Source organism: Rhinoderma darwinii, chromosome 3 (genome assembly GCF_050947455.1).
Source record: "Rhinoderma darwinii isolate aRhiDar2 chromosome 3, aRhiDar2.hap1, whole genome shotgun sequence".
NCBI classification, from domain to species: Eukaryota; Metazoa; Chordata; class Amphibia; order Anura; family Rhinodermatidae; genus Rhinoderma; species Rhinoderma darwinii.
This window is the reverse complement of record NC_134689.1, coordinates 168,802,622-168,828,990: the sequence shown is the minus strand read 5'-3', so window position 1 is coordinate 168,828,990 and position 26,369 is coordinate 168,802,622. Positions and strand designations below refer to the sequence as shown.

General features: G+C 42.0%; 1 protein-coding gene across 1 annotated transcript; it reads right to left on the bottom strand.

Moving 5' to 3' along the window:
• Positions 1 to 21,342: 21,342 nt before the first annotated feature.
• On the bottom strand, positions 21,343 to 25,224 carry AMIGO2 (adhesion molecule with Ig like domain 2). The gene is made up of 2 exons (XM_075855028.1): positions 24,830 to 25,224; positions 21,343 to 24,565 (listed from the first exon to the last, which is right to left on the bottom strand). The coding sequence occupies exon 2, from the start codon at positions 24,450 to 24,452 to the stop codon at positions 22,908 to 22,910; it is 1,545 nt and encodes a 514-aa protein (XP_075711143.1). The 5' UTR covers positions 24,453 to 24,565; positions 24,830 to 25,224; the 3' UTR covers positions 21,343 to 22,907.
• Between the last annotated feature and the right edge of the window lie 1,145 nt (positions 25,225 to 26,369).

Sequence of the window (26,369 nt, the reverse complement as noted above, 5' to 3'; positions counted from 1 at the left end):
AACCCCTGGAAGTCTTGGGTCTCAGGTCCCTGTCGTTCCCAGATTGGGTTCGCCCACGCCAGGGCCTTGTCGGCAAGTAAGGACATAATGAAGGCAATCCTGGCTCCGTCTATAGGAAATGCTCTGGCATGCAGGGTGAAGTGGATATGACACTGGTTAAGAAATCCCCTATACACGCTTGCGTCTCCATGGAAATGAGGTGGCAGTGGCAGCGAGGACCTAGGATCAGAACCGGAGCTGCCAGAAGGTGTAGCAGGTGGTTCAATCACAGGAACTTGAACAGGAACAGAGAAGGAAGCAGTTAGCACCCCAAGCTGCTGTGCCATGGAATCTACTGCCACAAGAAGTTGATCCTGTCATGCTTGCAGATCCTGCAGGTCCGCTTGCATGGCTTGGGAGGGTGACAGACCTTTGAACTGACCAGCGGAATCCATGGCCTGAGAGTACTGTCACGACGCGGAGTGTGCACCCACTGGGCCGTACCGCGTAGTGCATAGGCAGCTGGCCAAGCAGGTATAATACAATGTCTATAGTCCAGAAAGGGTACCTGTGGCAATGTAGACAGTAGCGGTGATTAAGGCTTAAGATAAGGCTCCGGAAGCAGGCAGACACCCGGTGGGTGTAACACAGTAGATATATCGGAAGACACAGCTCGACTTCAACTCTAGACGGCACAGGGGCACGGTAGCACAGGATACAGGGTACAGGCAGCAGTAACGGGTAACACTGGGAACTGGAAAACACTAGGAGACCATTTGCAAGACAAACTTTAGGTATACAACAACACTTAGGCAATGATCAGGAGGGCAGAGCCCATTTTAGAGTCCAGCATCATGCTGGACTGATTGCAGATCTCCTGCAATTGTGTACGCACTGGCCCTTTAAGGCCGTGTACGCACAGGCTCGCACGCCCTGCTGGAGACAGTCTCTGAAGCAGAAAGTGAGTGCTGGTGTCTCCTAGAAGGGAGATGCCGCTGAGAACTCACATGTCCATGGCCGCGGCCATCACAGGGTAAGTCAGAACGACGGGCCGCGGCCATAGACATTACAGTTAGAAGCGCACACTGTGCAGGAAGAGATAAATTCCACAATATCTTTGGGCAGCGTGTGCCATCAGAAATGACGAGTTATCAAGTTTCGAGTCTTGCGAACACCAGCGTGCCCCACCAGTTTGGAGCTGTGTCCTCAGCGGAGAATGCTTCTCCTATCTGCCCCGCGAACAAAAGTCCTCCCTGGAGGGATGTCTCTAACTTGCAAAGGATTGGCAGTGACAATTCAGGACAGGTCTATGACACTATGAGGGGATTCCACAGTGTCCTCCGTTTCAAACAACCTGGACAGGGAATCGGCCCTCACATTTTTGTCAGCGGGATGGTAGTGGAGCACAAATTGGAAACAGGTCAAGAACAACGACCACCTGGCTTGTTTGGGGTTTAGCTGTTGTGCCTACTGGAGATAGGTGAGGTTCTTGTGGTCAGTGTATATCAGGATGGGGTGAGCTGCGCCCTCAAGCAGATGTAACCACTCATCCTGAGCCAATTTGATGGCCAGTAACTCCTGATCCCCAATAGAGTAATTGCGCTCTGCAGAAGAAAAAAGTTTAGAGTAAGCCACATACTTCTGCCTTTCCTTTCAAGCCTCTGTGAAAGAGACGTGCACCTGCCCCAACAGAAGAAGCGTCCACCTCCAACGAGAACTGTCGAGACACGTCAGGATGATGGAGGATCAAGGCTGAAGTGAAGGCATTCTTAAGGCTATTGAATGCTGATTCTGCCTCTTGAGTTCACACCTTGCGTTCATCTCTTTCTTAGTAAGTGTAGTAATAGCAAAAAACGGGATAAACGGCGCTGCTTATAATAGGTACGGTTTATTGGAAAGGATGCTACGCGTTTCGGCGCCGGACCGGCGTCTTCATCAGGCATGTCGCAGGGTTAAAAGACACAAGTATATATACCCAATAACATAGGGTAAATCACAAACTGATTGGACCAGTTCAGACCAGCCTCCTGATCCAAAACCGCCAAAAACAGCAGGTCAAAGTTCAGACATTGAAACAATTATATAAAACCAAAGTCAAAACAAAGCACTACATCATGTGACAGGGAAATAACAATATATGACAAAGTAGTTAAAATAGGTATATCAAACATAAGACAGATATTTGTAAGACCCTGTCTCGAAATGCCGAACTACATAGAGGATAATATCATATTAATACAAATCAGGGTGAACTGTACATGAAAGAGCCACCAAGAGGTTTGCGATAATAAAACTAAAACGTAAAAACATTACTGAAGTACATACGTGAGAGAGGCTAGAAAAAAACATTGGCCGTTGTATGTTGCCAGGAAACACATACACAATGCAATCCGGAAGAGGTACAGCGGTCTCAGTGGAAAGCATGGTGGGGCGTCGTCAGGGAAACCAATGACAACAATATCCCGGAAGTGAAGCGCAATGATACGCATAATGGACCGCAGATGCGGGCGATATGCTGGGGTTATAAAAAACAGGATTACCTGATTCATACAATAGTAAATACAATTGAAGGTTTTAAGGGAAATAATACAGGACCTAACCCGGGAACATTTAGACAATTAGGACAGCAATACTAGATACAGTGGACGAGGAAACTCAATGTCGATTGGGACATGAACGGACTATAGATAATGATTATTGATAATATTATAGAGCATATCAAACCGTGAAAAATAGTATGAACCACCTCATCTAATAGAAATGCTCATAAATGTTAAGGTAAGATTACATAGCACAATGATAATATACTTACAACAAAAATGCATAAAATCAAAGTAGAAAGGTTATTGTAAAATAATCATATAACGCATATGAGAAGCGAAAACTAAAAGAAAAGTTATATTAATCGTCAAGACTTCTATATCATTGTTCCAATACGGAAATATGGTTAAAAGTGGTTAAAAAGCAAGGTCAACAGTTATACACACATAAAATCATTAGTCCAATGCGGACTCTGTGATATCATTAAGGCCATTGGGATATAACGTTCCCAGTTTATATATCCAGAAATTTTCCCTTTGTTTTAATCTGGTAAATCTATCGGGTATATCGATAGGTATTCTCTCTATAGGAGTTACGGTAATAGTGCCAAAGTTACAGTTATGTACAGCGGCACAATGGCGAGATACACTATGTTTAACGAAACGGGTACTGACATTCAATCTTTGCTTATTGATCCTATTCCTGAGGGTTTGGGTAGTACGACCCACGTATTGACGGTCACATGTGCATTGTAGTAGGTATATTACATAATCGCTCCCGCAGTTGAGGAAGTTTTTAATTGGGAAACTTTCCTTGGTATTTACCGATATAAAATTAGTTATTTTGTTCGCAATGTTGGAACAACAGAGGCATCTTGGTTTGCCGCAACGATATGAGCCATTAGATGTTAAAATTGCTTTCTGAGGGTCACAATTAATTTTTCGTAATCTACTGGGTGCAATTAAATTCCTCAATGTTTTAGCCCTTCTATAAGTGATCTTGGGTCTAGTGGGAAGAATACTTTTCATATATTGGTCGTTCTTAAGGATATGCCAATGTTTATTAATTGTTGAACTAATTAATTTGCTTCCTTTGTTAAAAGTAGTAATAAAATTGCAATTAAAATCTGTGGATTTCCCTGTACGAGCACTCGGATTAATGCAATCTAATTGTGTTAATGTCTTTGCTCTCGATTCTGCTCCCATAATCAGGCTGGTTGGGAAGTTTTTTTGTTTAAAGAGGCTCTGTCACCAGATTTTGCAGCCCCTATCTGCTATTGCAGCAGATCGGCGCTGCAATGTAGATTACAGTAACGTTTTTATTTTAAAAAAACAAGCATTTTTGGCCAAGTTATGACCATTTTTGTAGTTATGCAAATGAGGCTTGCAAAAGTCCAAGTGGGTGTGTTTAAAAGTAAAAGTCCAAGTGGGTGTGTTATGTGCGTACATCGGGGCGTTTTTAATACTTTTACTAGCTGGGTGCTCTGATGAGAAGTATCATCCACTTCTCTTCAGAACGCCCAGCTTCTGGCAGTGCAGATCTGTGACGTCACTCACAGGTCCTGCATCGTGTCAGACGAGCGAGGACACCGGCACCAGAGGCTACATTTGATTCTGCAGCAGCATCAGCATTTGCAGGTAAGTAGCTACATCGACTTACCTGCTAACGCCGATGCTGCTGCAGAATCATCTGTAGCCTCTGGTGCCGGTGTCCTCGCTCGTCTGACACGATGCAGGACCTGTGAGTGACGTCACAGCGTGATCTCTCGAGAACACGGCTGTGTCTGCACTGCCAGAAGCTGGGCGTTCTGAAGAGAAGTGGATGATACTTCTCTTCACAGCGCCCAGCTAGTAAAAGTATTAAATACGCCCCGATGTACGCACATAATACACGCCCACTTGGACTTTTACTTTTAAACACACCCACTTGGACTTTTGCAAGCCTCATTTGCATAACTACAAAAATGGTCATAACTTGGCCAAAAATGCTCGTTTTTTAAAAATAAAAACGTTACTGTAATCTACATTGCAGCGCCTATCTGCTGCAATAGCAGATAGGGGTTGCAAAATCTGGTGACAGAGCCTCTTTAAACCTTCTTTTTAGTAAATTGCATTCAGTCGAGAAATCTTTGTCATTGGTGCAGTTCTTTCTTATCCGCCTGAATTGGCCGAAGGGTACGTTTTTTAGCCAAGGTTTGTTAATGTGCACTTTTAAAATCCAAGTAACTGTTCACATCAACTCCTTTAAAATGTGTTTTAGTGCTGATGAGGTGACCATTTTTCATAATTGTAAGATCTAAAAAATCAATGTAATCACGGGAAGATGTGTGTGTAAAAGAGATACCATAGTTGTTGTCATTAAGGTGCGCGATAAGATCTAACATAACTGTCGCCTCGCCTTTGATAATAAAAAAGAGGTCATCGATATACCGTTTATAAAATATAATATTGTCCCTAAATTTATCATTACCATAAATATAAAAATCTTCGAAAGCCCCCATGTACAGATTGGCGTACGATGGGGCAAACCTCGACCCCATCGCACAGCCCTTTAACTGCCTATAAAAACTCACTTCAAATGTGAACACATTATGTTGGAGTATAAAATCAATGCACTCCATTAAAAAATTGATCTGATTGTTCAGTAATCGTGGATCAGACATTAGGTAGGTTTGTGATGCCTGCATACCAAGATCATGGGGGATGTTCGTGTATAAAGATGACACATCTGCTGTTAAAAACCAAAGATCCGTAAAGTCATGGATGGTTTGTAAGTGTAAAAGCTCTCTAATTAGATCAGTTGAGTCTATAAGATGAGATGGTAATTTAGACACATGTTTTTGGAGATGAATATCTATAAAGTGGGATAAATTACTTGTAAGGGACCCTATTCCGGATATGATGGGTCTACCAGGGGGATTAGATAGGGATTTATGAACTTTAGGTAAGTGATAGAGGAATGGTGTAGTAGGAAATGGGACAGTTAAAAATAATTTTTCTTTTTTATTTAAAATCTGATCCCTGAAAGCGGTTTCAATAAGATTTTTATATTTAGTTTGAAACAAGGGTATTGGATTACATTGTAGCTTCTCATAGTAGTTTGTATCGGACAGCAGTCTATAGGCCTCATTGGTGTAATCCAAACGATCCTGGATGATAATCCCACCACCTTTATCTGCGGACCGTATAACAATTTGGCTGTTCTTTTGGAGATTCTTTAATTAAATACGCTCAGATCGCGTAAGATTATCCAAAGAATGTACGGGTTGTTCTATTGTTTTAAGATCATTACTGACCAGATTATAAAAAGTTTCGAGAGCTGGTCCACGGTGGTGGAGGGGATAGAACGTCGATCTAGGCCGAACGTCTACACTGATGGGCTTAGGAGAGTGGGGGGATAAGACCATTTGGTGTGGGGGCTCAGTTAGAGAGTTTTTGGGTATTAGTGCAAAGGCATAATTTAGAAACATGAACATGAGGTTCTTTGTAAACATTTTGATCAAACTGTATAAGCCCACTTGCCACTTCACGGCGACCTCTTTAAAGTGGGTCCCTACTCTAGCGGTTGCAGCACCGCATGGCGGCTACCACCACCGCAGCACCGCTCCTGCAGAGGGAGCAACCCAGCGGCCCAAAAGCACCCATGCCTTCAGACCGTGCCAAGCCTCCTCTGCAGGAGTGGTGCTGCGGTGGTGGTAGCCGCCATGCGGTGCTGAAACCGCTAGAGTAGGGACCCACTTTAAAGAGGTCGCCGTGAAGTGGCAAGTGGGCTTATACAGTTTGATCAAAATGTTTACAAAGAACCTCATGTTCATGTTTCTAAATTATGCCTAGCGGCTCAGATCAACGTATATACTGTGGATTGTGCGGTCCATGTCTAGTTTCTCACAATGCTGATATTGTATAGTCTATCCTCCTCATTTCCTTTGTTTTACTTGGTACCAGCACTCCACGCATTTGAAAAAATACCCAGCTGATTTTAATTCCAGAATGACCTCATAAGTGTTCCTGCTCTTGCTTGTGCTCTCAGTTGGCCACTGGGGGCGCATGGCAAGGTGAGCTCATTCCATCTGTTCACATGTTGTGGTGCTGTATGGTGGTGTCTGTTGCTGTAGTGCTGCACTTGTGGGGGGACGTGGCCCAGAGCCAAGGAGGCTTGGCACGGTCTGAAGGCATGGGTGCTTTTGGGCCGCTGGGTTGCTCCCTCTGCAGGAGTGGTGCTGCGGTGGTGGTAGCCGCCATGCGGTGCTGCAACCGCTAGAGTAGGGACCCACTTTAAAGAGGTCGCCGTGAAGTGGCAAGTGGGCTTATACAGTTTGATCAAAATGTTTACAAAGAACCTCATGTTCATGTTTCTAAATTATGCCTAGCGGCTCAGATCAACGTATATACTGTGTATTGTGCGGTCCATGTCTAGTTTCTCACAATGCTGATATATATATATATATATAGATAGATATAGATATATATATATATATATATATATATAGTTTTTTTCAGTGGAGAATGGCAAAATATATGCCTTGGGGCTTGGGACCCTGATCTTTTAAAGCCATAGCAACTCCACTGCCCCTTCTTAAGGTTTAAAAGACTGTCAAGTGGAGTGGTTTTGCCACAATAACAAAAAGTATGGTAAAAACTACAGCACCTACAAGAAAACCAAAATACACAGAATAGTTCTATATCTACCCGATCCGAAAAAGCAACATGAATCTACATACCCCAATAAAGAGCATATCACAAGTGAGATATATATATGGCTCTACGGGTTGATTCCAGGGTGTTATACCCAAACAGCATACCAATTGAATAGATAGGACCAAAAGAAGAAACAATAAATGCTGAGAGACAATAGAATAATGAAAAAATACAAAAATACTTTATTGACATGAAATACACTATGTGATGATAAAAGAAGCCATAAACCAACAGTAAATACACGGATACTCGACTGAATGTATATAGAACTACATACAAAACGGTGCATGAAATATATAAACTCCCTAGATGGAAATGATTTCACTAAATACTTTTTAATATATGTATATAGTAAAGTGGTACTGTAGTCTGCTTGAACAGGTAAGCAAAATATATAAATGTTTATATGCAAGGTAATGTAAACTGCATAACCCTACAAGCAGAGGTCACAACACAAGCCAAATTGCAATGCTGATGAAATAGTCATGGTCCACTGACCTCAGCATTCCATATATCGCTATACATTCAAGTAAAACAAGCAAGTACAAGATAGAAGTGAAACAAGGTAAATTTGCATCAGAGGGGTAAAAAGTCTCACATACCCATTATGAATAAACAAGGTGAGTACAGCCGGGATCCTCCCCAACGCGCGTTTCCGCGCTAATGCCTACATATATCTATATGTAATGAAATATGAAATCAATGTAAACATGGTAAATCAATATTTTAATAGAATAATATCATACAAATTGACACGCCTTAGGGATGTGACGATGTAGAATTAATATGTGCATAAAAAAACATACCGGTATATCCCAATTTCAAAGTAAGTATGGGCAATAGTACTATGCTCATAACCTATAAAGTGTCCACCCTTAAAGCCACTGTACTCAATAGGCACCAACAATATTCACCAAACTCTATTCAACTTACCCCATGGCACCCTTAACAGTGTGAAGTATTAAGGGACCGAACACCTCGATGCAAGTTTCGCTAGCCAAGTAGCTTCGTCAGGAGGAACAATCTGTCCCTGCATTAAAGTGTGTTCTAATCATGTAGATCTGACCTTCTACTCTCCTCTGTGTCGGGAAAATGTAAAGTAAAACATGAGCAGGAACATACTGCCCATCTGTCTTTTCTTGCACTGTTTCAGCACATAGAAAAAATAAAGTTGCAGACTGCTTGACATGATACTATTGGAGCCTAATACAAAAGATAACAATATATATGTATATAAGAAGAAGTTTTTCCAGCACATCCATATAAAAAAAATCTAACTTTTTATTGGCAACAAATTAAAAAAGAAACAAAGTGAACTGAGTGCAGGTAGGGTGCGTGACACTTCATTGTTTTGAACAGAGTCCGTTTTAATCATTGCAATCAATTTTCTCATTACTGAGAGGCACAGACTAAGGGGGGATTTACACGAGCATGTGCGTTTTGCAAAAAACGCGGCGTTTTGCGTGCGCAAAAGGCACTTAACAGCTCCGTGTGTCAGCAGCGTATTATGCGGGGCTGCGTGATTTTCGCGCAGCTGCCATCATTATGACACTCCGTTTGGATGTTTGTAAACAGAAAAGCATGTGGTGCTTTTCTGTTTGCAAACATACTTTTGACTGCTGTTGCGCGAATCACGCACATCCCACGGAAGTGCTTCCGTGTGGTGCGCGTGATTTCCACGCACCCATTGACTTCAATGGGTGTGTGATGCGCGAACAACGCAGAAATATAGGACTTGTCGTGAGTTTTACGCAACGGACTCACGCTGCGCAAAAATCACGGACTGTCTGCATGGCCCCATAGACTAGCATAGGTCCATACGACATGCGTGAAAATCACGCGCGTTGCACGGACGTATATCACGTTCGTGTAAATCCGCCCTTAGTAACAATACAGGCAAGCTTCTTCTAATGTTACCGGAAGTTGTCGGGCCAAGGGCACCCCTCCTTGATACAAGAGCTATATTGCCTTAGGCCTAGTATATCTCAAGATGGTGGCTTCTACTGCATGCTTTCAGCCTACTGGGCCTAATGCCTACTGCTCCATTGTGCTGATGTATAGTGGGGCCTCACATACCACCCCTACTCACTTTTCAAGATCTGTTGCCAACTAGGCCCAACATTGTCATACTGACTAGTACAATTGTCACCAATCAACTTCTAACTCCGCAGTTCCAACTTTTCAACAGGTGGTGGTCCAGTCTTTGCTTTCACCTCCACAGCAGCTTTTATCACATTACCCTCTCACAACAGCACCACTTCTATCCATAGCACGCAGTAGTCACTCCCAGTTTCATCCCAACACTGACCACCAAATGGTGATCTTATCAATGTTTTATATCTGAAGTCCCAGCAATGATGATGTACGCATACTCATGGGTCTGCCATCACCCTGTTACAAGGCAGAAAATGTAGCTAGAAAATTACGTCCTGGCTGTACATCCTGAGACCTGAAATTCCCAAGTGAACAAGCCAAGTACCTGCCTTACACTTCCAAAACAAATGTTAAACACAATCAATGCAACTTTCTCACAACGTTTTAATTGTTAGCTAAACAACCTTTCTTAACTGCAGAACATTGCAGCCATTCTTCACCACTGTGCAAGTGTCACCTAAAGTTAGAGGGAATAAGAGCACCACCCAAACAACAACAATGGCCTATAACAGCAGAATAGGTGCAAAACACCAAATATGTAGCAAATATATGTAGAAGGCCATGGTCCTCACTCAAGACAATTTTGGACCATTCAACTTACACTTTTATTATGAGGATTCAGTCCCCAGATGTTACATATCCTCTGTTGCATCATTCACTATAGCGTTCAAAACTGCCTCTGGAGGTGACATCAGCACAGAAACCGTGCACCGGAAGCTTCATGAAATGGGTTTTATGGTTGAGTAGCTGGACACAAGTTTGGGACTACCATGCACAATGCCAAGCGTCGGCTGGAGTGGTATAAAGCACGACGCCACTGTTCTCTGGAGCAGTGAAAAGGTGTTTTCTGGAGTTATCCCGATCTTGCCGTCTGATGTACAAATATGGATTTGATGAATGCCATGAGAACGCTACCTACCAGAATGCATAGTGCCTACTATAAAGTTTTGTGAAGGGATAATAGTCTGGGGCTGTATTTCTGGGTTTGGGCTATGCCCCTTATTTTCAGTGAAGTGTAATGTTAATGCATACAAAAACATTTTGGACAATTGAATGCTTGCAACTTTGTTACAACAGTTTGAGGAAGACCCTTTCCTGTTCCAGGATGACAGTGCCCTTGTGCACAAAGCGAGATCCATAAAGACATGGTTTTACTAGTTTGGTGTGGAGGAACTCCAGTGGCCTGCACAGAGCCCCAAACCTCAAGCTCTTCGAACAACTTTGGGATGAATTGAAATGATGATTGGGAGACAGAGCTCCCCGTCCAGCAACTGTACCTGACCTCACAAATGCTCTTTTTGCTGAATAGTCACAATTTCCACAGATACTCGAATATATTGTGGAAAGCCTTTCCAGAAGAGTGAAGGCTGTTAGCTGTTATAGCCGCAAAAGGAGGCTCAACTCCATATTAACGGCCATGGTTTTTGAATGGGATGTCCAACAAGTTAATTTAGGTCTGATGGTCAGGTGTCAACATACTTTTTGCCAGATAGTGTAGCTGTATGTAAGTTGGAATGCATTTAAGAGTGTATTCACACAGTTAAGAGAGACACACTACAGCAAAACCATGGCAAAACTGCATGTAAAAATATTTGATTTTTGCTGCAGTTTTAGGCCTCATTTACACGAGCGTAATATACGCGCGTGCGACGCGCGTGCTTTTCACGCGTGTCGTACGCACCTATATTACTCTATGGGGCAGTTTAGACGATGCGTGAATTTTGCGCAGCGTGAGTGCGTTGCGTAAAACTCACGACATGTTCTATAATCGTGCGTTTTTCACGTAACACGCACCCATTGAAGTCAATGGGTGCGTGAAAACAACGCATGCCACACGGACGCTACTGCGTTGCATGCGCGAAAATCACGCAAGAGCTGTCAAAAGGATGAATGTAAACAGAAAAGCACCACGTGCTTTTCTGTTTACAAACATCCAAACGGAGTGTCAAATTAGAGATGAGCGCACCGAACTTCACCGGGTTCGGCCGAACTCGTTTTGACCAAACCCGGCAAAAAATGTTCGGGTACGCGACGTCAGGAGACAGTCACTGCCCACGGTGCTGAAAGACTTAAACTGTTTCAGCACCATGGACAGTGACTTTCGATCGCCATATACATATACGTGTAAAAAAAAACAGAAGTTCGGACTTACCGATAAGTCCCGGCTCCTTCCTCCAGTCCGACCTCCCGGGATGACAATTCAGGCCAAGTGACAGCTGCAGCCAATCACAGGCCAAGCACAGGCTGCAGCCAATCACAGGCTGCAGCGGTCTCATGGACTGCCGCATCATCCTGGGAGGTGGGGCCGGATGACAAGAGAGGGACGCGTCACCAAGGCAACGGCCGGGAGACCGGACTGGGGGAAGCAGGCAGTTCCTGGTAAGTTTGAACGTCTTTTTTTATTCACAGGTTGCTGTATATTGTGATCGGCATTCACTGTCGAGGGTGCTGAAAGAGTTACTGCCGATCAGTTAGCTCTTTCAGCACCTTGGACAGTGACGGGCGTCGACTAGCCTCATCTCTATGATGGCGGCTGCGCGAAAATCACGCAGCCGCGCATCATACACGGATGACACACGGAGCTGTCAAATGCCTTTTGCGCGCGCAAAACGCAGCGTTTTTTGCGCGCGCAAAACGCACACGCTCGTGTAAATCAGGCCTAACAGAAATTGCAGTTTTTTAGTAGCATTACTGTGGTTCAACTACAGCAGAAAATGGCTACAATTTTGCCACTATACGGTAATGGTGCAGCATTCTACCACACTATTCGACATTGTGCAAATACACCCTAAATATTTCTTCTCTGCTATAAACCTGTGGTTCTGGATGTATAGCTAGAAACAGGGGAAAACATTTAGGGCATGGCCAGACGTGGCGTATTCCTGCAGACACCGTCCGCATCAATGCCGCACATAATCTGCATTGCAGATTCTGTTGCGGCTTTGCCTAAAATGTGCTGTAAATTGATGCGGATTAGCCGTTGCGTATTCAGGTGAAGAGGTACTTCCTGCTGTCTTTTAAAACATTTAATCTCAGTCTGGCTATTGACCTCGAAACACATAGGTCCAGCCAGAATGAAGAAATATCCTGTTCGTAAAACCAATACGCAACGCAACACACATAACCTCTGCGGATTTCATTGCGGAATTTTGAATCTCCATTGAAGTCAATGGAGAAATTCCGCAATGAGTCCGCAACAAGTCCGCTACACGACTGCAACAGCCAGTGTATGCTGCGGACACCAAATTCCGCACCGCAGCCTATGGTCCGAAGCGGAGTTTTCCGCAACGTGTGCACGAACATAACTAAAAAGGTGTGGAAACCAATGGAGAAAATGTCCGCTGTGGATTTACGCAGCGGACTGGCCGCAGCGGAATTCCATTTCAATTCTGCCATGTCTGGCCATGCCCTTATGATTCTGCAGACATAAAATTATTTGGGATTGAAGTTACAACATGCAACCACTGCTTTAAGAGGAGAATGATACACTGAACTTTCATTACAATATTGTTAATGAAATAGAAATAGTTCAGTGTTTACTTTATAAGATTATATATACTTTGCTTTGACTTTGTTACTTCTTGCTTTCATTATATATTTCTATATCTGATTTCAGGTTTCACTGTTATATACTGAATGGGATGTTTTTTGCTCAATTGCTCACAAAAAGGAACAAGAATGTTAACACTTATTTGGTTAAAAATAGTACATTAAAGCATTAGCTTTCGATAATACAACAATGTACTTTTTTTAATGTCACTAACCTTGATAATGATTTAGTGTATTTATAGCAGTTAGGCCGTGTTTACACGAGCGTGTGCACCTTGCACACGCAAAAAACGCAGCGTTTTGCGTGCGCAAAAGGCACTTAACAGCTCCGTGTGTCATCACCATATGATGCGTGGCTGCGTGATTTTCGCGCAGCCGCCATCATTATGACACTCCGTTTGGATGTTTGTAAACAGAAAATCACGTGGTGCTTTTCTGTTTTCATTCATCGTTTGACAGCTGTTGCGCGAATCACGCTCGTCCCACGGAAGTGCTTCCGTGAGGCATGCGTGATTTTCACGCACCCATTGACTTCAATAGGTGCGTGATGCGCGAACAACACACAAATATAGGACATGTCGTGAGTTTTTTGCAACGGACTCACATTGCACAAAAATCACGGACTGTCTGCACGGTTCCATAGACTAACATAGTACCGTGCGACACGCGTGAAAATCACGCGCGTTGCACGGACGTACACTACCGTTCAAAAGTTTAGGGTCACTTAGAAATTTCCTTATTTTTGAAAGAAAAGCACAGTTTTTTTCAGTGAAGATAACATTAAATTAAACAGAAATACACTCTATACATTGTTAATGTGCTAAATGACTATTCTAGCTGCAAACGCCTGGTTTTTAATGTAATATCTACATAGGTGTATAGAGGCCAATTTCCAGCAACCATCACTCCAGTGTTCTAATGGTACATTGTGTTTGCTAACTGTGTTAGAAGGCTAATGGATGATTAGAAAACACTTGAAAACCCTTGTGCAATTATGTTAGCACCGCTGTAAACAGTTTTGCTGTTTAGGGGAGCTATAAAACTGACCTTCCTTTGAGCTAGTTGAGAATCTGGAGCATTACATTTGTGGGTTCGATTAAACTCTCAAAATGGCTAGAAAAAGAGACCTTTCATGTGAAACTCGACAGTCTATTCTTGTTCTTAGAAATGAAGGCTATTCCATGCGAGAAATTGCCAAGAAACTGAACATTTCCTACAACGGTGTGTACTACTCCCTTCAGAGGACAGCACAAACAGGCTCTAACCAGAGTAGAAAGAGAAGTGGGAGGCCCCGCTGCACAACTGAGCAACAAGACAAGTACATTAGAGTCTCTAGTTTGAGAAATAGACGCCTCACAGGTCCTCAACTGGCAGCTTCATTAAATAGTACCCGCAAAACGCCAGTGTCAACGTCTACAGTGAAGAGGCGACTCCGGGATGCTGGCCTTCAGGGCAGAGTGGCAAAGAAAAAGCCATATCTGAGACTGGTTAATAAAAGGAAAAGATTAATATGGGCAAAAGCACACAGACATTGGACAGAGGAAGATTGGAAAAAAGTGTTATGGACAGACGAATCGAAGTTTGAGGTGTTTGGATCACACATAAGAACATTTGTGAGATGCAGAACAACTGAAAAGATGCTGGAAGAGTGCCTGACGCCATCTGTCAAGCATGGTGGAGGTAATGTGATGGTCTGGGGTTGCTTTGGTGCTGGTAAAGTGGGAGATTTGTACAAGGTAAAAGGGATTTTGAATAAGGAAGGCTATCACTCCATTTTGCAACGCCATGCCATACCCTGTGGACAGTGATTGATTGGAGCCAATTTTATCCTACAACAGGACAATGACCCAAAGCACACCTCCAAATTATGCAAGAACTATTTAGCGAAGAAGCAGGCAGCTGGTATTCTATCTGTAATGGAGTGGCCAGCGCAGTCACCAGATCTCAACCCCATAGAGCTGTTGTGGGAACAGCTTGACCGTATGGTACGCAAGAAGTGCCCATCAAGCCAATCCAACTTGTGGGAGGGCTTTCTGGAAGCATGGTGTGAAATTTCTCCTGATTACCTCAGCAAATTAACAGCTAGGTTTGCAATGCTGTAATTGCTGCAAATGGAGCATTCTTTGACGAAAGCAAAGTTTGAAGGAGAAAATTATTATTTCAAATAAAAATCATTATTTCTAACCTTGTCAATTTCTTGACTATATTTTCTAGTCATTTTGCTACTCATTTGATAAATATAAGTGTGAGTTTTCATAGAAAACACAAAATTGTCTGGGTGACCCCAAACTTTTGAACGGTCGTGTATATCACGCTTGTGTAAACGAGCCCTAGCCGAGATAAAAAAGCAGAACATTGTGCTGTCATTTTTATTTAAAGGGGTTCTATCACTTTCTTGAACAAATCTAGAGAAAAAAAGGTGACACATGGCGCCACACCGTGCAGATCAAAACAGGATAAGTGAAAATCAATATGGTTATAATAAAACCCGCTCACCTTGGAGAGTTGTACAACCACAGGTACAACACTGGTCCAGACAAGTAATAACGTATGGGTGGCTGCAGCTATCCCCAAAACCAGTGTGTGTCGGGCACCACCGCAAATGAATTCAGGTAAAATGTAGAAAAACTGGGAAATAAAATAGCCAAAATCCAGAAGAATCATGCAGTGTTGGAGTAAAAGAGTTTAATCACCATATAAAACATTAGCTATGCATTTCAACGCCGCATCGGCGTCTTCATCATGCCATTACAGCAGTACAACGGAGATGCAGTTAAATGGGGGATACAACACAGGGAAAAAAATATGGGAAGCAGGTAAAAGTGATGTCATAAGGGGTCAAAGGATTGCTCTGAGTGACAGATCACACAGCCAATCAGAGAGCCAAAGAACAGCAGAGTTAAAATACACATGAATAGCAGTGAAACTGAAGTATTGTTCATTAATAGAGATTTATAAATAGGGGGATATAGATTGTAGGAGCAATGAAACATGTTGTCAATACAGATTAAACAAATAAAACAGGTACAATTTTAAATCAAGTGAAAGCAAATGTAACGTCCGCGATTGCAGATTGCAGACTCCTATCATCCTGCAGACGTCTTCCTCCCCAGAGATGCCAGCAGATGCGGCCATCCTGTCCTGCAGTGACTACTAGGGTGCGCGCTTGAGCTCATTCCCTTAAAGGGCCAGAGCGCACACATGTTTTAGATTTGACTGATTGCTCCCAGATCACCCTGGAATATAAGAAGGGCCTTGTCCCTTCACTCATTGCCTGAGCATTGTTGTGTTTACCCATGTTAGTCTTTGCAACCATCCTGTTTTCCAGTTCCCAGTGTTCCCGTTCCTGCTACCTGTATCCTGTATCCCATGCTACCTTGTTCCTGTGCCGTATGGAGTTGGAGTCGTGTTGTGTCGTATACTGTGCCTGCTGTATTTCACCATGCCTGGTGTCTGCCTGCTGCCAAGGTCCCATCCGAGCCTGCCATCGCTACTGTCTGTATTGCCACAGGTACCCTTATTCGAACTATAGACTTTGCCTTGGTATCCTGTTTGTCCAGCTGCTATCCCGCTATCATCGTGACACTATCATCGTGACACTAAAGTGGCATAAAAGCGGCATCAGATGTACATTACCAAAAAGAAATACAAATATTGGCGAAGGTGGGCATAGCAGTGTGGGCATAGCCGCACCATGGTAATTGGTAAGTGACCCATGGTGTTTATGGTGTATTCAGACACTGACAGGGACAAAAGGAACTCAGGGAAGGGAAAAATAAGGTCTACAGGGGTACATACTGTCATGGCCGCTGGCCGCCAGGTTTGCTTCCCTCCTGACGGCTGCAGCCATGGATCAGTGAGTGCTAGTCCCCATCTCCTCCTCAGGAGATGCCAGCGCTCACTTCCGCTTCGCTATACTGTGTCCCGTAGGGTGCGCACGCACGCTTGTGCCCGCTCTTAAAGGGCCAACGCACGCACCTGAATTAAAGACCGAATTAGCCCATGAGCACCCTGGACTATAACAAGGGCTCTGTCCCTTCCTGCATTGCCTGAGCGTTATTGTCGTTACCCTAAATTGTCTCAGTAAATGGTCTCCTAATTGTCTTCCAGTTTCCAGTGTTTTCCGTTCCTTCTACCTGTAACCTGTATCCCGTGTTAACCTGTTCCAAGTGCCGTATTGAGTTGGAGTCGTGCTGCGCTGTGTACCACGCCTGGTGCCTGCGTGCTGCCTAGTCCCATCCGAGCCTGTCTTGCTACTGTCTGAAGCTACCACAGGTACACCTATACGAACTATAGACTTTGACTTGTGTCCTGTTGGCCAGCTGCTATACCGTGAAGGCGGTATGGTCCAGTGGGTCCACGCACCCTATATGTGACATATACAATAATGGGGGTATTCTATTCCTAAATAAAATGGTGTTACAAGGTGCATTAAAAATTAGATTCAATAATATCATTGAGCTCGTTCCGATGCAGAGTGAACCTTTTGTAGATCCAGTAATTTTCTCTCTGCTCGAGTTTAATAAATCTATCTGGAGTAGAGGCCGATATCTGTTCGATGGGGTTATAGACATTCCATCAAGGGCGCAATTGTGGACTGCAGCACAATGACGGGAGACGCTGTGTTTTAGATAGCCTAAATTGTTATTGGATCTGTGCTTATTGATTCCCATTCATAAAGGCTGTATGGTGCACCCCACATATTGTAGTTCACAAGGGCAGCGGATTAAATATTTCACATATTCACTACTACAATTTAGAAAGGATTTAATGAGAAATTCCTCCATGGTGGTTACAGATTTAAAATACCCACTCTATGTGAGATGCTTTGACAGCATAGACATCTTTGTTTTCTGCATCTAAAAGGAACCCACCACAGTGGGGAACCTGCTTGGTGCAAGTGCTGTGTGATCTGTCACTGAGAGCAATCCTTTGATCCCTATGACATCACTTTTACCTGCTTCACTTTTTTTTTTTGGCCTGAGGAAGATGCCAATGGGGCATTGAAACTCGTAGCCACTGTTTTATATGATGATTAAACTCTTTTACTCCAACACTGCATGATTCTTCTGTTTGCAGGAAATAGATCACTTTGTGTGTAATGAATCTATATAATATATGAGTTTCACTTTTTGAATTGAATTACTGAAATAAATTAACTTTTTGATGATATTCTAATGGGCCCCGGGCACAACTTAGAGGGGGCGCCAGGGCCGCACCGTCCATGACTGTGGCCTGCTGCCTCTCTGAGGGGTTGGCCGCACCACTGAAACCAGCCGCCGCCACCCCCTCCTGCACTATAATTGTACCTGTGTCTATAGGACACAGGTACAATTAGAAGCAATGAATGGCCGGGTACGTTGCATGCCCGGCCATTCAGCGACTTTCTACGAGTGAAGCGGCATGATAATTTACGCCGCTTGCGTTGTTGAAAGGCGCTGATTGACAGGGAAAATCATTTTGCCCTGCCAACCAGCGAATTTCATAGACGCAAGCGGCGCGATCACATCATCGTGCTGCATGCGTCGTTCAACCCCAGGAGACCTGCGCAGAAGAGAGCAGGTCTCCATTGCCGCCGGACGGTGAAGGAACGGGATTAAGGAGAGTTTGTATAGTTTGTTTTTTTATCCTAATAAAAAAGTGTGTGGCATTATCTACAGGGGGAGGCTTTTTCTATGGGGGGCTTTATCTATGGGGGGCTTTATCTAAAGGGGGGCTATATACTGGGGTGGGTTTATGTGGAGCACTATATACAGGAATGGGCTATATGTGGAGCACAATATACAGGGGTGAGCTATATCTACAAGGCGGCTATATACAGGGGTGGGCTATCTGTGGAGCACTATATACAGGGGTGGGCTATATGTGGAGCACTATATACAGGGGTGGGCTATATCTACAGGGGGGCTGTATACAGGGGTGGGCTATCTGTTGAGCACTATAGGGAGAGCTATATGTGGGACACTATATACGGGGCTGGGCTATATGGGGGGCACGATCCACAGGGGGCTCTATGGGGGGCACTATCTGCAGGGGGCGCTATGGCAGGCACTATCTAGAGGGGGCACAGTGTGTGCTGGGCACAGTGTATGGTGCTATTATAATTAGAGGTGCAGTGTATGGCGCTATTATATTTAGGGGCGTAGTGTGTGGTATAATGAGAACTTTATCTTTGTTTATAAGTGTAGAAATGTTTAAAAAGTGAGAACCTGAAGACATCGGAGTGGCGAACTGCAGAAATGGGCTGTGACCAGGAGAAGTCATCATAGAGGTCTGGACCAGATGGAGAAAAAGAACTAGAATCTGAGATGTCACCAGTGAGTCACTTAATATAAATGTTTATTCTGCCTCTAATCAGTACTGTATTCACTGTATGATCTGCAGCGAGAGGATGGTTGGTATGATTATGATATGATTTTTTTTGTGAAACAGTAACTCCCAGCATATACTTACTATTGTTCGGGCCATGCTGGGAGCTGGAAACAACTTAATGCAAACCTATACGACAGGGGTTGCACTAAATTGAGCTGTATTTGTGCTGGTGTTGTATATATGTACAGAGCTTGGTTCTGGTACTATATATATATGTAATGAGCTTGGTTCTGGGGCTGAATTTATGTACTGAGCTTGGTTCTGGAGCTGTATTTATGTACAGAGCTTAGTTCTGGAGCAGTATTTATGTACTGAGCTTTGTTCTGGTGCTGTATATATGTAATGAACTTGGTTCTGGAGCTGTATTTATGTACTGAGCTTTGTTCTGGTACTGTATATATGTAATGAGCTGGGTTCTGGTGCTGTATATATGTAATGAGCTTTGTTCTTGTGCTGTATATATGTACAGAGCTTGGTACTAGAGCTGTATTTATGTACTGAGCTTGGTTCTGATGCTGTATTTATGTTCTGAGCTTTGTTCTGGTGCTGTATATATGTAATGAGCTTTTGGTCTGGTGCTGTATATATGTAATGAGCTTTGTTCTGGTGTTCTGTATAGAACTATATTGCTTGTAAAATGCACAAATGTTTTTATGCTCGAGTTACATAAAAAAATGTGGAAAAGAAATGACACGTCGTTGATTGGTAGAGAAAAAAACATGGTGAGTGGGAAGATGTCGGGAAAGAGCTTTGAGGGGGGCGCCAAACTGAATCTTTGCCCCGGGTGCTGGAGAACCTAGCTACGCCTCTTGTTTTGGCCTCCATCGGGATAATGGAGCCCTATGGACACATTTAGAAAAGCTCCCAGCATACCCAAATGTGCAGCAGCCGAGGCACATCCTGTCACAGCTTCTCTACCACTTTCTCCTGATTGCTGCTGGTTCTGTGTGTAAGTAGTGAGAGACCCAGATAACACTTTACAAGCAGCTGTTTCCTCCTTATCTAGCAGATTAAACCTTTATAAGCAGCTATATCCTCCTCTATCAGAATAAGCTATAGCCTCCTCTATCAGAAAAACACTTTACAAGCAGCTGTATCCTTCTCCTCTTGCTGGCCTGCAAAACACACAGTAAAATCTTATTACATGTACGGCTGATGTTGTACCAGTATTTAAGAAGGGTAAAAAAGGTGAAACCGAGTAACTAACGTCCAGTTAGTTTTAAATCTGTTGTATCTAGATTTGAAGCTATTTTAAAAATAATAAAAGTATACGCAAAAGTATTCAGCGGTGAATAATCTAACTGATAACCATCATAAATTGTACAAGCCGAACTAACATGCTCGATTTCTATGAGGATGTTAGTGCAAATCTGAATTTTGGTCATGTGGCTGATGTGATATATCTGGATTTTGCAATAACATTCTTGTTCTGAAGCTACAAACGTAGGGACTGGGGGACCATATATGCACGTGGGTAAAGAATTGGTTATGTGGTAGAAATAAAGTTATCCTAAATGGAACATACTTAAAAGCCAGCAGTTTTGTATTACAAGGATCTGTGTTAGACCCAGGGTGTATAAAAAGAGATAAAAACCTGTACTCCCAATTCAATATTACTCCTCTATAAATCCCATGTAAGGTCACATCTTGAATATATAATTCTGTTTTGGTCTCCACATTGTAAAAAGGATATAGGAGAACTGGAGAGGGTTCAATGGCCGGAGACTAGATTATTAAAGGAAATGGGAGGTGTCTCGTACACTAAAAGGCTAGAGGAATTTAGCTTGTTCAGCTTGGAAAAAAGACGCCCTAGAGGTGATCTTATTAAGAAATAATTCTTATAATTTACATCTACTTTCACTTTTTATGTTTTTCTCCGAACCGATAGGTCGTTTTTAAGCCAAGAGCTGAATGGTATGGCCAACAAGTTAAAAAAAAAATTCATCATGTCCTCAAAAATGCTATTTTCTAATCAGGATAATCATAATGTATATAACTACTACATATTGAATTAAGATGTAATAAGAATAGTGTGAAATAATTCAGGCAATGTTTTATTTTCTAGCATATTTTTATGTTGAACAAATGAATGACATATCTCTTGCACCCCACTTCCACATTAACATATTTTTTTATGACGTTGCTTCATACATACATCTTCATACCAATTTATATCAGAGAACAGAACAAAATCTAAACGTATTCAAAGTCATTCAAAGTGAAAAAACAACACATATGCTATATGGAGGCAATGTACACATACTAGTAGAACATATTATAATGAAGGGGAGCGCTACATTTTATTTACTATATACCATCGTAATAGAACATCATGATGACCTAACATCATTAAGTAAGCTTTATGGCTATTACATTGCTGCTAGTACCGTATATTATTAAAACTGAGTAAAGCTATTCAATAGTTGATATATATATATCCAAGGCAGATACTAACCATCTACCAAACACTAAACTCTACCAAGCTGTTATACTGCTATTAAATGTAGACCCCCTATCTAAATATTTATCCAACAGTCTTCTTAACTAAATTAAATGTTGAGATTTACAAGCGATTTACTTGCTTCCAGATATTTGGTTAATTTGTAATAACTAGTGCAAAACATATCTGTGCACAATAAATGATATCACAACAACAAATATTTTGAAACAAGTCTGTAAACAATATTATGTAATAAAGTCAACATCAACTTCGATTTTATTCGTCATTGTCTAAATATCAGCTTAGCCCGATTAAGGGATATTCTTGTCTACTGGAGAATATTAACCTCTTGTAAGTGAACATCTACAGTAGTAATCATGGACATAAGAGAGGAAGTCCTATTTGGATGATTTTCTGCCTGTGCTAACATTTAGCTCAAGATAATCACTTTGCATAGCAAAGGCTTTTTTGTAATTAAGTCCTTCTATACCTAAAATAGAAAAAATAAAAATAATTATAAAATAATCTTTTGGAAATAAATTTACATAAATAAAAACATATATATATATATATATATTTATATATTAGGAAATAGATGAGGACAGTCATTGAGGTTTAAAGATACTATTTGAGTAAAGTTGGGTATATTTAGAAAATGATGGAATAGGCTGCACATTTTCTATTAGTACGTAAGCAACAGCAGGGATAAACCTCCCCAAAAATGACTCTATATCACTACATATTGCTACATTAAACCCCACAACTGTGTCGCAGCAATCTGTTATAATAATACAATCTAAGACTGCATTCAGTCTTGATAGGTACAGGTAACATATCCAACTGCAATCGTGACAAATGCAAGTATTGTAAACTCACAACAAATCCCAGAGCTGAAGAATACAAACTGGTCTTCCTAAAACAGAAGAATCCCTGGTAAACAAAGACAGGTATATAGATATATATGATCATTTTACAGGTGATTCCTGAATCATACATTTTTCCTGTATGTGCTTGTAGTTAGTGAAATATACTACTGTACATTCATTTCCCTTATTAGATATCAGATTTACAAAGGCATTTGTTTCCGCAAGCTGTGAGTTTGTCAAGAGTCACTGTTGCTTTAAATATACCAAAATGGGCAGACTGCAAGTATGAAGAGAGATTGAGCCAAATTGTTATACTGGTGCAATGAAAGGAGCATCTGAGAAGACCGAGTTGACAGAATCGGAGTCAGACTTTGTTCTGCTGTTTTTTAAGATGCCTTCTGCTGTCAGATTCTCATTGGGAATCAGTCGGACTTTCCCATTTTGGCCTTGCTCTGTTCCCTTAACTGGCTCCAGGAACACTACCCGTTTTCCAGTGCTGGATTTTCTTTCGTCCTGGAGCTCATGTGATGGTGTGGCACTTAAGATGGAGGAATGAGCACTGTTTTGGTTCTGTTTTTTTTTATTTTTCTTAGATTTACACCAGCATCTACAGGGGGTGAGATAAAGGTAGAGAAGGACTAAAATGATACTGACTACACAAGCAGCAAGTGTAGTGAAGGCTGTGTTAAATGCTTCATGTGAATGAGACTTGTGACTTGTATAATTGCCCACTGTTATTCTAATATCGATGGTTTCATTAACCACTTTGTTAATTGCGATGCAGGAGTAAATACCTGAATCTACAATTTGTGCCTCTCCAATTTCTAGACTTCCATTCGAAAACACATGGAAATGGTCAGTTTCGAGTTCGAGGTTTCTGCCCTCTGGGCTTATCCATATAAATTGTGTGTCTTTGTCTACAATCTTGCTGTCACAATGTACCACCAGTCTTTCTCCAATTTGAACCTCATACAACAGGCCAAATGCATGAAATGACCCATTCACAGTACTTTCGGAACAGTTGAAAAAGTTTTCTTGAATAAGATGCAGTTTTTTAGACTCAGATGGCGAAGTACAAATGTAAGAACTTTTGAAATCCACAACCGGAGTAAAGTGTCTGCGAAACCAGAAGTTTAACATTGTGTTCAAATGGCAGTCACATAAAAACGGATTGTCATGAAGGTAAATTCCGCTAAGCTGCCTTGCTGCAATTAAACTTATTTCCGGGACAGGCACTGATTGTAAATTATTATAAGAGATGTCCAACAACACAAGTTCCGACAGTTTACTTCTGCCAACATACAAGTCCAGCGGGAAATGTGCCAACGCGTTGTAACTCAGATACAATTTCTGCAGTTTATGGAGTCCTCCAAATGATCCAGAATCAATATTTGTTAACTGGTTGTTGTATAGCAGGAGCTCTTCTAGCATCTTAAGTTCTTGGAAAACCGGGTTGCTCAGTGTCCTTAGATTATTTGATGATAAATCAAGATATCTTACATTTAGGAGAGTGGAGAAACTACCACCGGAGATGCTGCTTATGATGTTATGATTTAATATTAAAGTGTGCAATTTATCAAACATGACTGGGAACCAGTCCGGGTCCAGGAACCCTATTTTATTGTAGCTTAGATCTAGTTTTCTAATAAACTTAAAGATTGTCCTGGGCACCATAGATAAGTTCTTATTATTGCAGCTTACTATATCACTGGCACAAATGCAGGCTGGAGGACACACCCCAGGAGCACCACCGACAATGCTGACGATGAGCAGCAGAAACACATAAGCAATGCTTTTCCATTTTGTACGGACATTTCCAAGTTCCATGGACAGGGATGAGTTAAAGAAAAGCATTATGGCTCTTTCTCAGCCACTACTCCTCCACTTGCACAAATCATTTATTCAGTCTTGAAGCTATCGAACATTACACCTCAATAATAAATCTTGTAGCATCATTCACATTGGCACTGAAAATGAAACAAAATGGGTTAAGTGCATGGCACTAAAGCAACTCCACGAAAATAACAGTTCAGAAAATGTCAAAAATCTTTCATTTAAAATTGAAATTGAACTGCTACATATTCTGAAAGTTCACAAACCAAATCAGACGGTTAAATATATGTACATATTTTTAATCTGCTTTGCAATAAAATCAATCTATGGATGAATCTTCCATCACTGAACATATGAAATGAACACTGAAAATAATAGAAGATGTGAGATATTATTACCTGTTTTTTCACAGCATTCACTAGCTGATATCTGCATGGGGGTATTGGAGTTCTGGTCTATGATCATTTCTCTCTGTCTTCATTCCTTGCTACTGTGTACGTTGACCGCAGAGAAGTTTGGAAGAAAGATGAAGAGAAACAGGTTGTGTGTGCAGTGTGCGATATTATTCCATCTGATCGAGGCTGCTCGCATTCAAGAGACAAGCGTATATGTGAGCTGAGCCTGGCCAGCCTCTGTTCACCTGTGCACTGTGATTGGCTGCATTTAGTATAGAGAAATATACAAAGCTCACTGGTGAGGGCACAGACAGCACAGATCCTGTTGCCTATGTCTACAAGCATTGCCACCCATCCCCCTCCCACCACCTATGTTGTTGTGTGTATCCCACTCTCTCCTTTCATTCTGTTCATTTAAAATGTTTGCATATTGTGAACAAATTCCATTTTAGAGCTACCCTAGGGATGTATTGTACGGACTTCACTGCTGCCAAGCGTGAAGAGCCTTGCTGCTGTGTATCAAAGGGGATAGGCATTCCCATTATCACCAATCACTTTCTCCCTTTACGTTTATCCACCGCAAATTTGAAAACATTTCCAATATTTATAGGAAATGCTATGAAGCTACACATCTTTTTGTCATTTAGTGACAAATATCAAGAGCTACTGTAAATCTATGACTACATAGCAACAGCACATTCCAGATCTTTTACCCTGGAGAGGAAGCAACGCACAGTTAATTACACGTCAAAATACAGTTTTTCTTTCCAACTCGACTATGCACATGATAGGAAGATAAAAGAAATTTACTTAACAATTCAGCAACTATGAGAAATATCTATTTACTGACGTCTTTCATATGTGGCCATTAACAGCCTCTAAGTGGTGTTATAAACAAATACTATAGTACGATACAATACATAATAATTCACCGTCAACTATGTCAGAAAACATAATTTTCTCATAACTGAGCAAAAAGTTGTCTTTTACCCAGAAACAAGTGAACAGGTCTTATAATGCTATATAAATAATAATAAAAAACAAAAACATCTACATCTTGATGCTCACACAGCTTCAGGGGTTGATACCATGTTCCTGCCATAGGATTATCCCTCCTCCATCAAACTTTACAGTTGGAACAATGCAGTCAGGCAGGTAACATTTTCCTGGCATTCGTCAAACCCATACTCATCCTTTAGGCCATGTTGCCTTGGGTCGGATACGCTGCGTAAAAACCCTGCAGCGTATCCGACCTGGAACCCACAGCACATTCCGTCCGAAGCCACATTGTGGTGCGGTTTTTCGGCCGGAATTTCCACTGCGTAACAGTGTAGAAATAAAAAAAAATGCTCATACTTACCTAGGCCGTTGTCAGGGCCAGTTTTAGACAAAGTGTGGCCCGGGTCAAAGTTAAAAGTGGGGCCCCAAATACTGAATTACAGTCCTAATAATGCAGTCACTTCAGAAGACGGTGTGAAGAGTGTTGCACGCCCCAAAGCATATGTCCCCCTCACACAAGAAAATGAGCTATATACATATACAG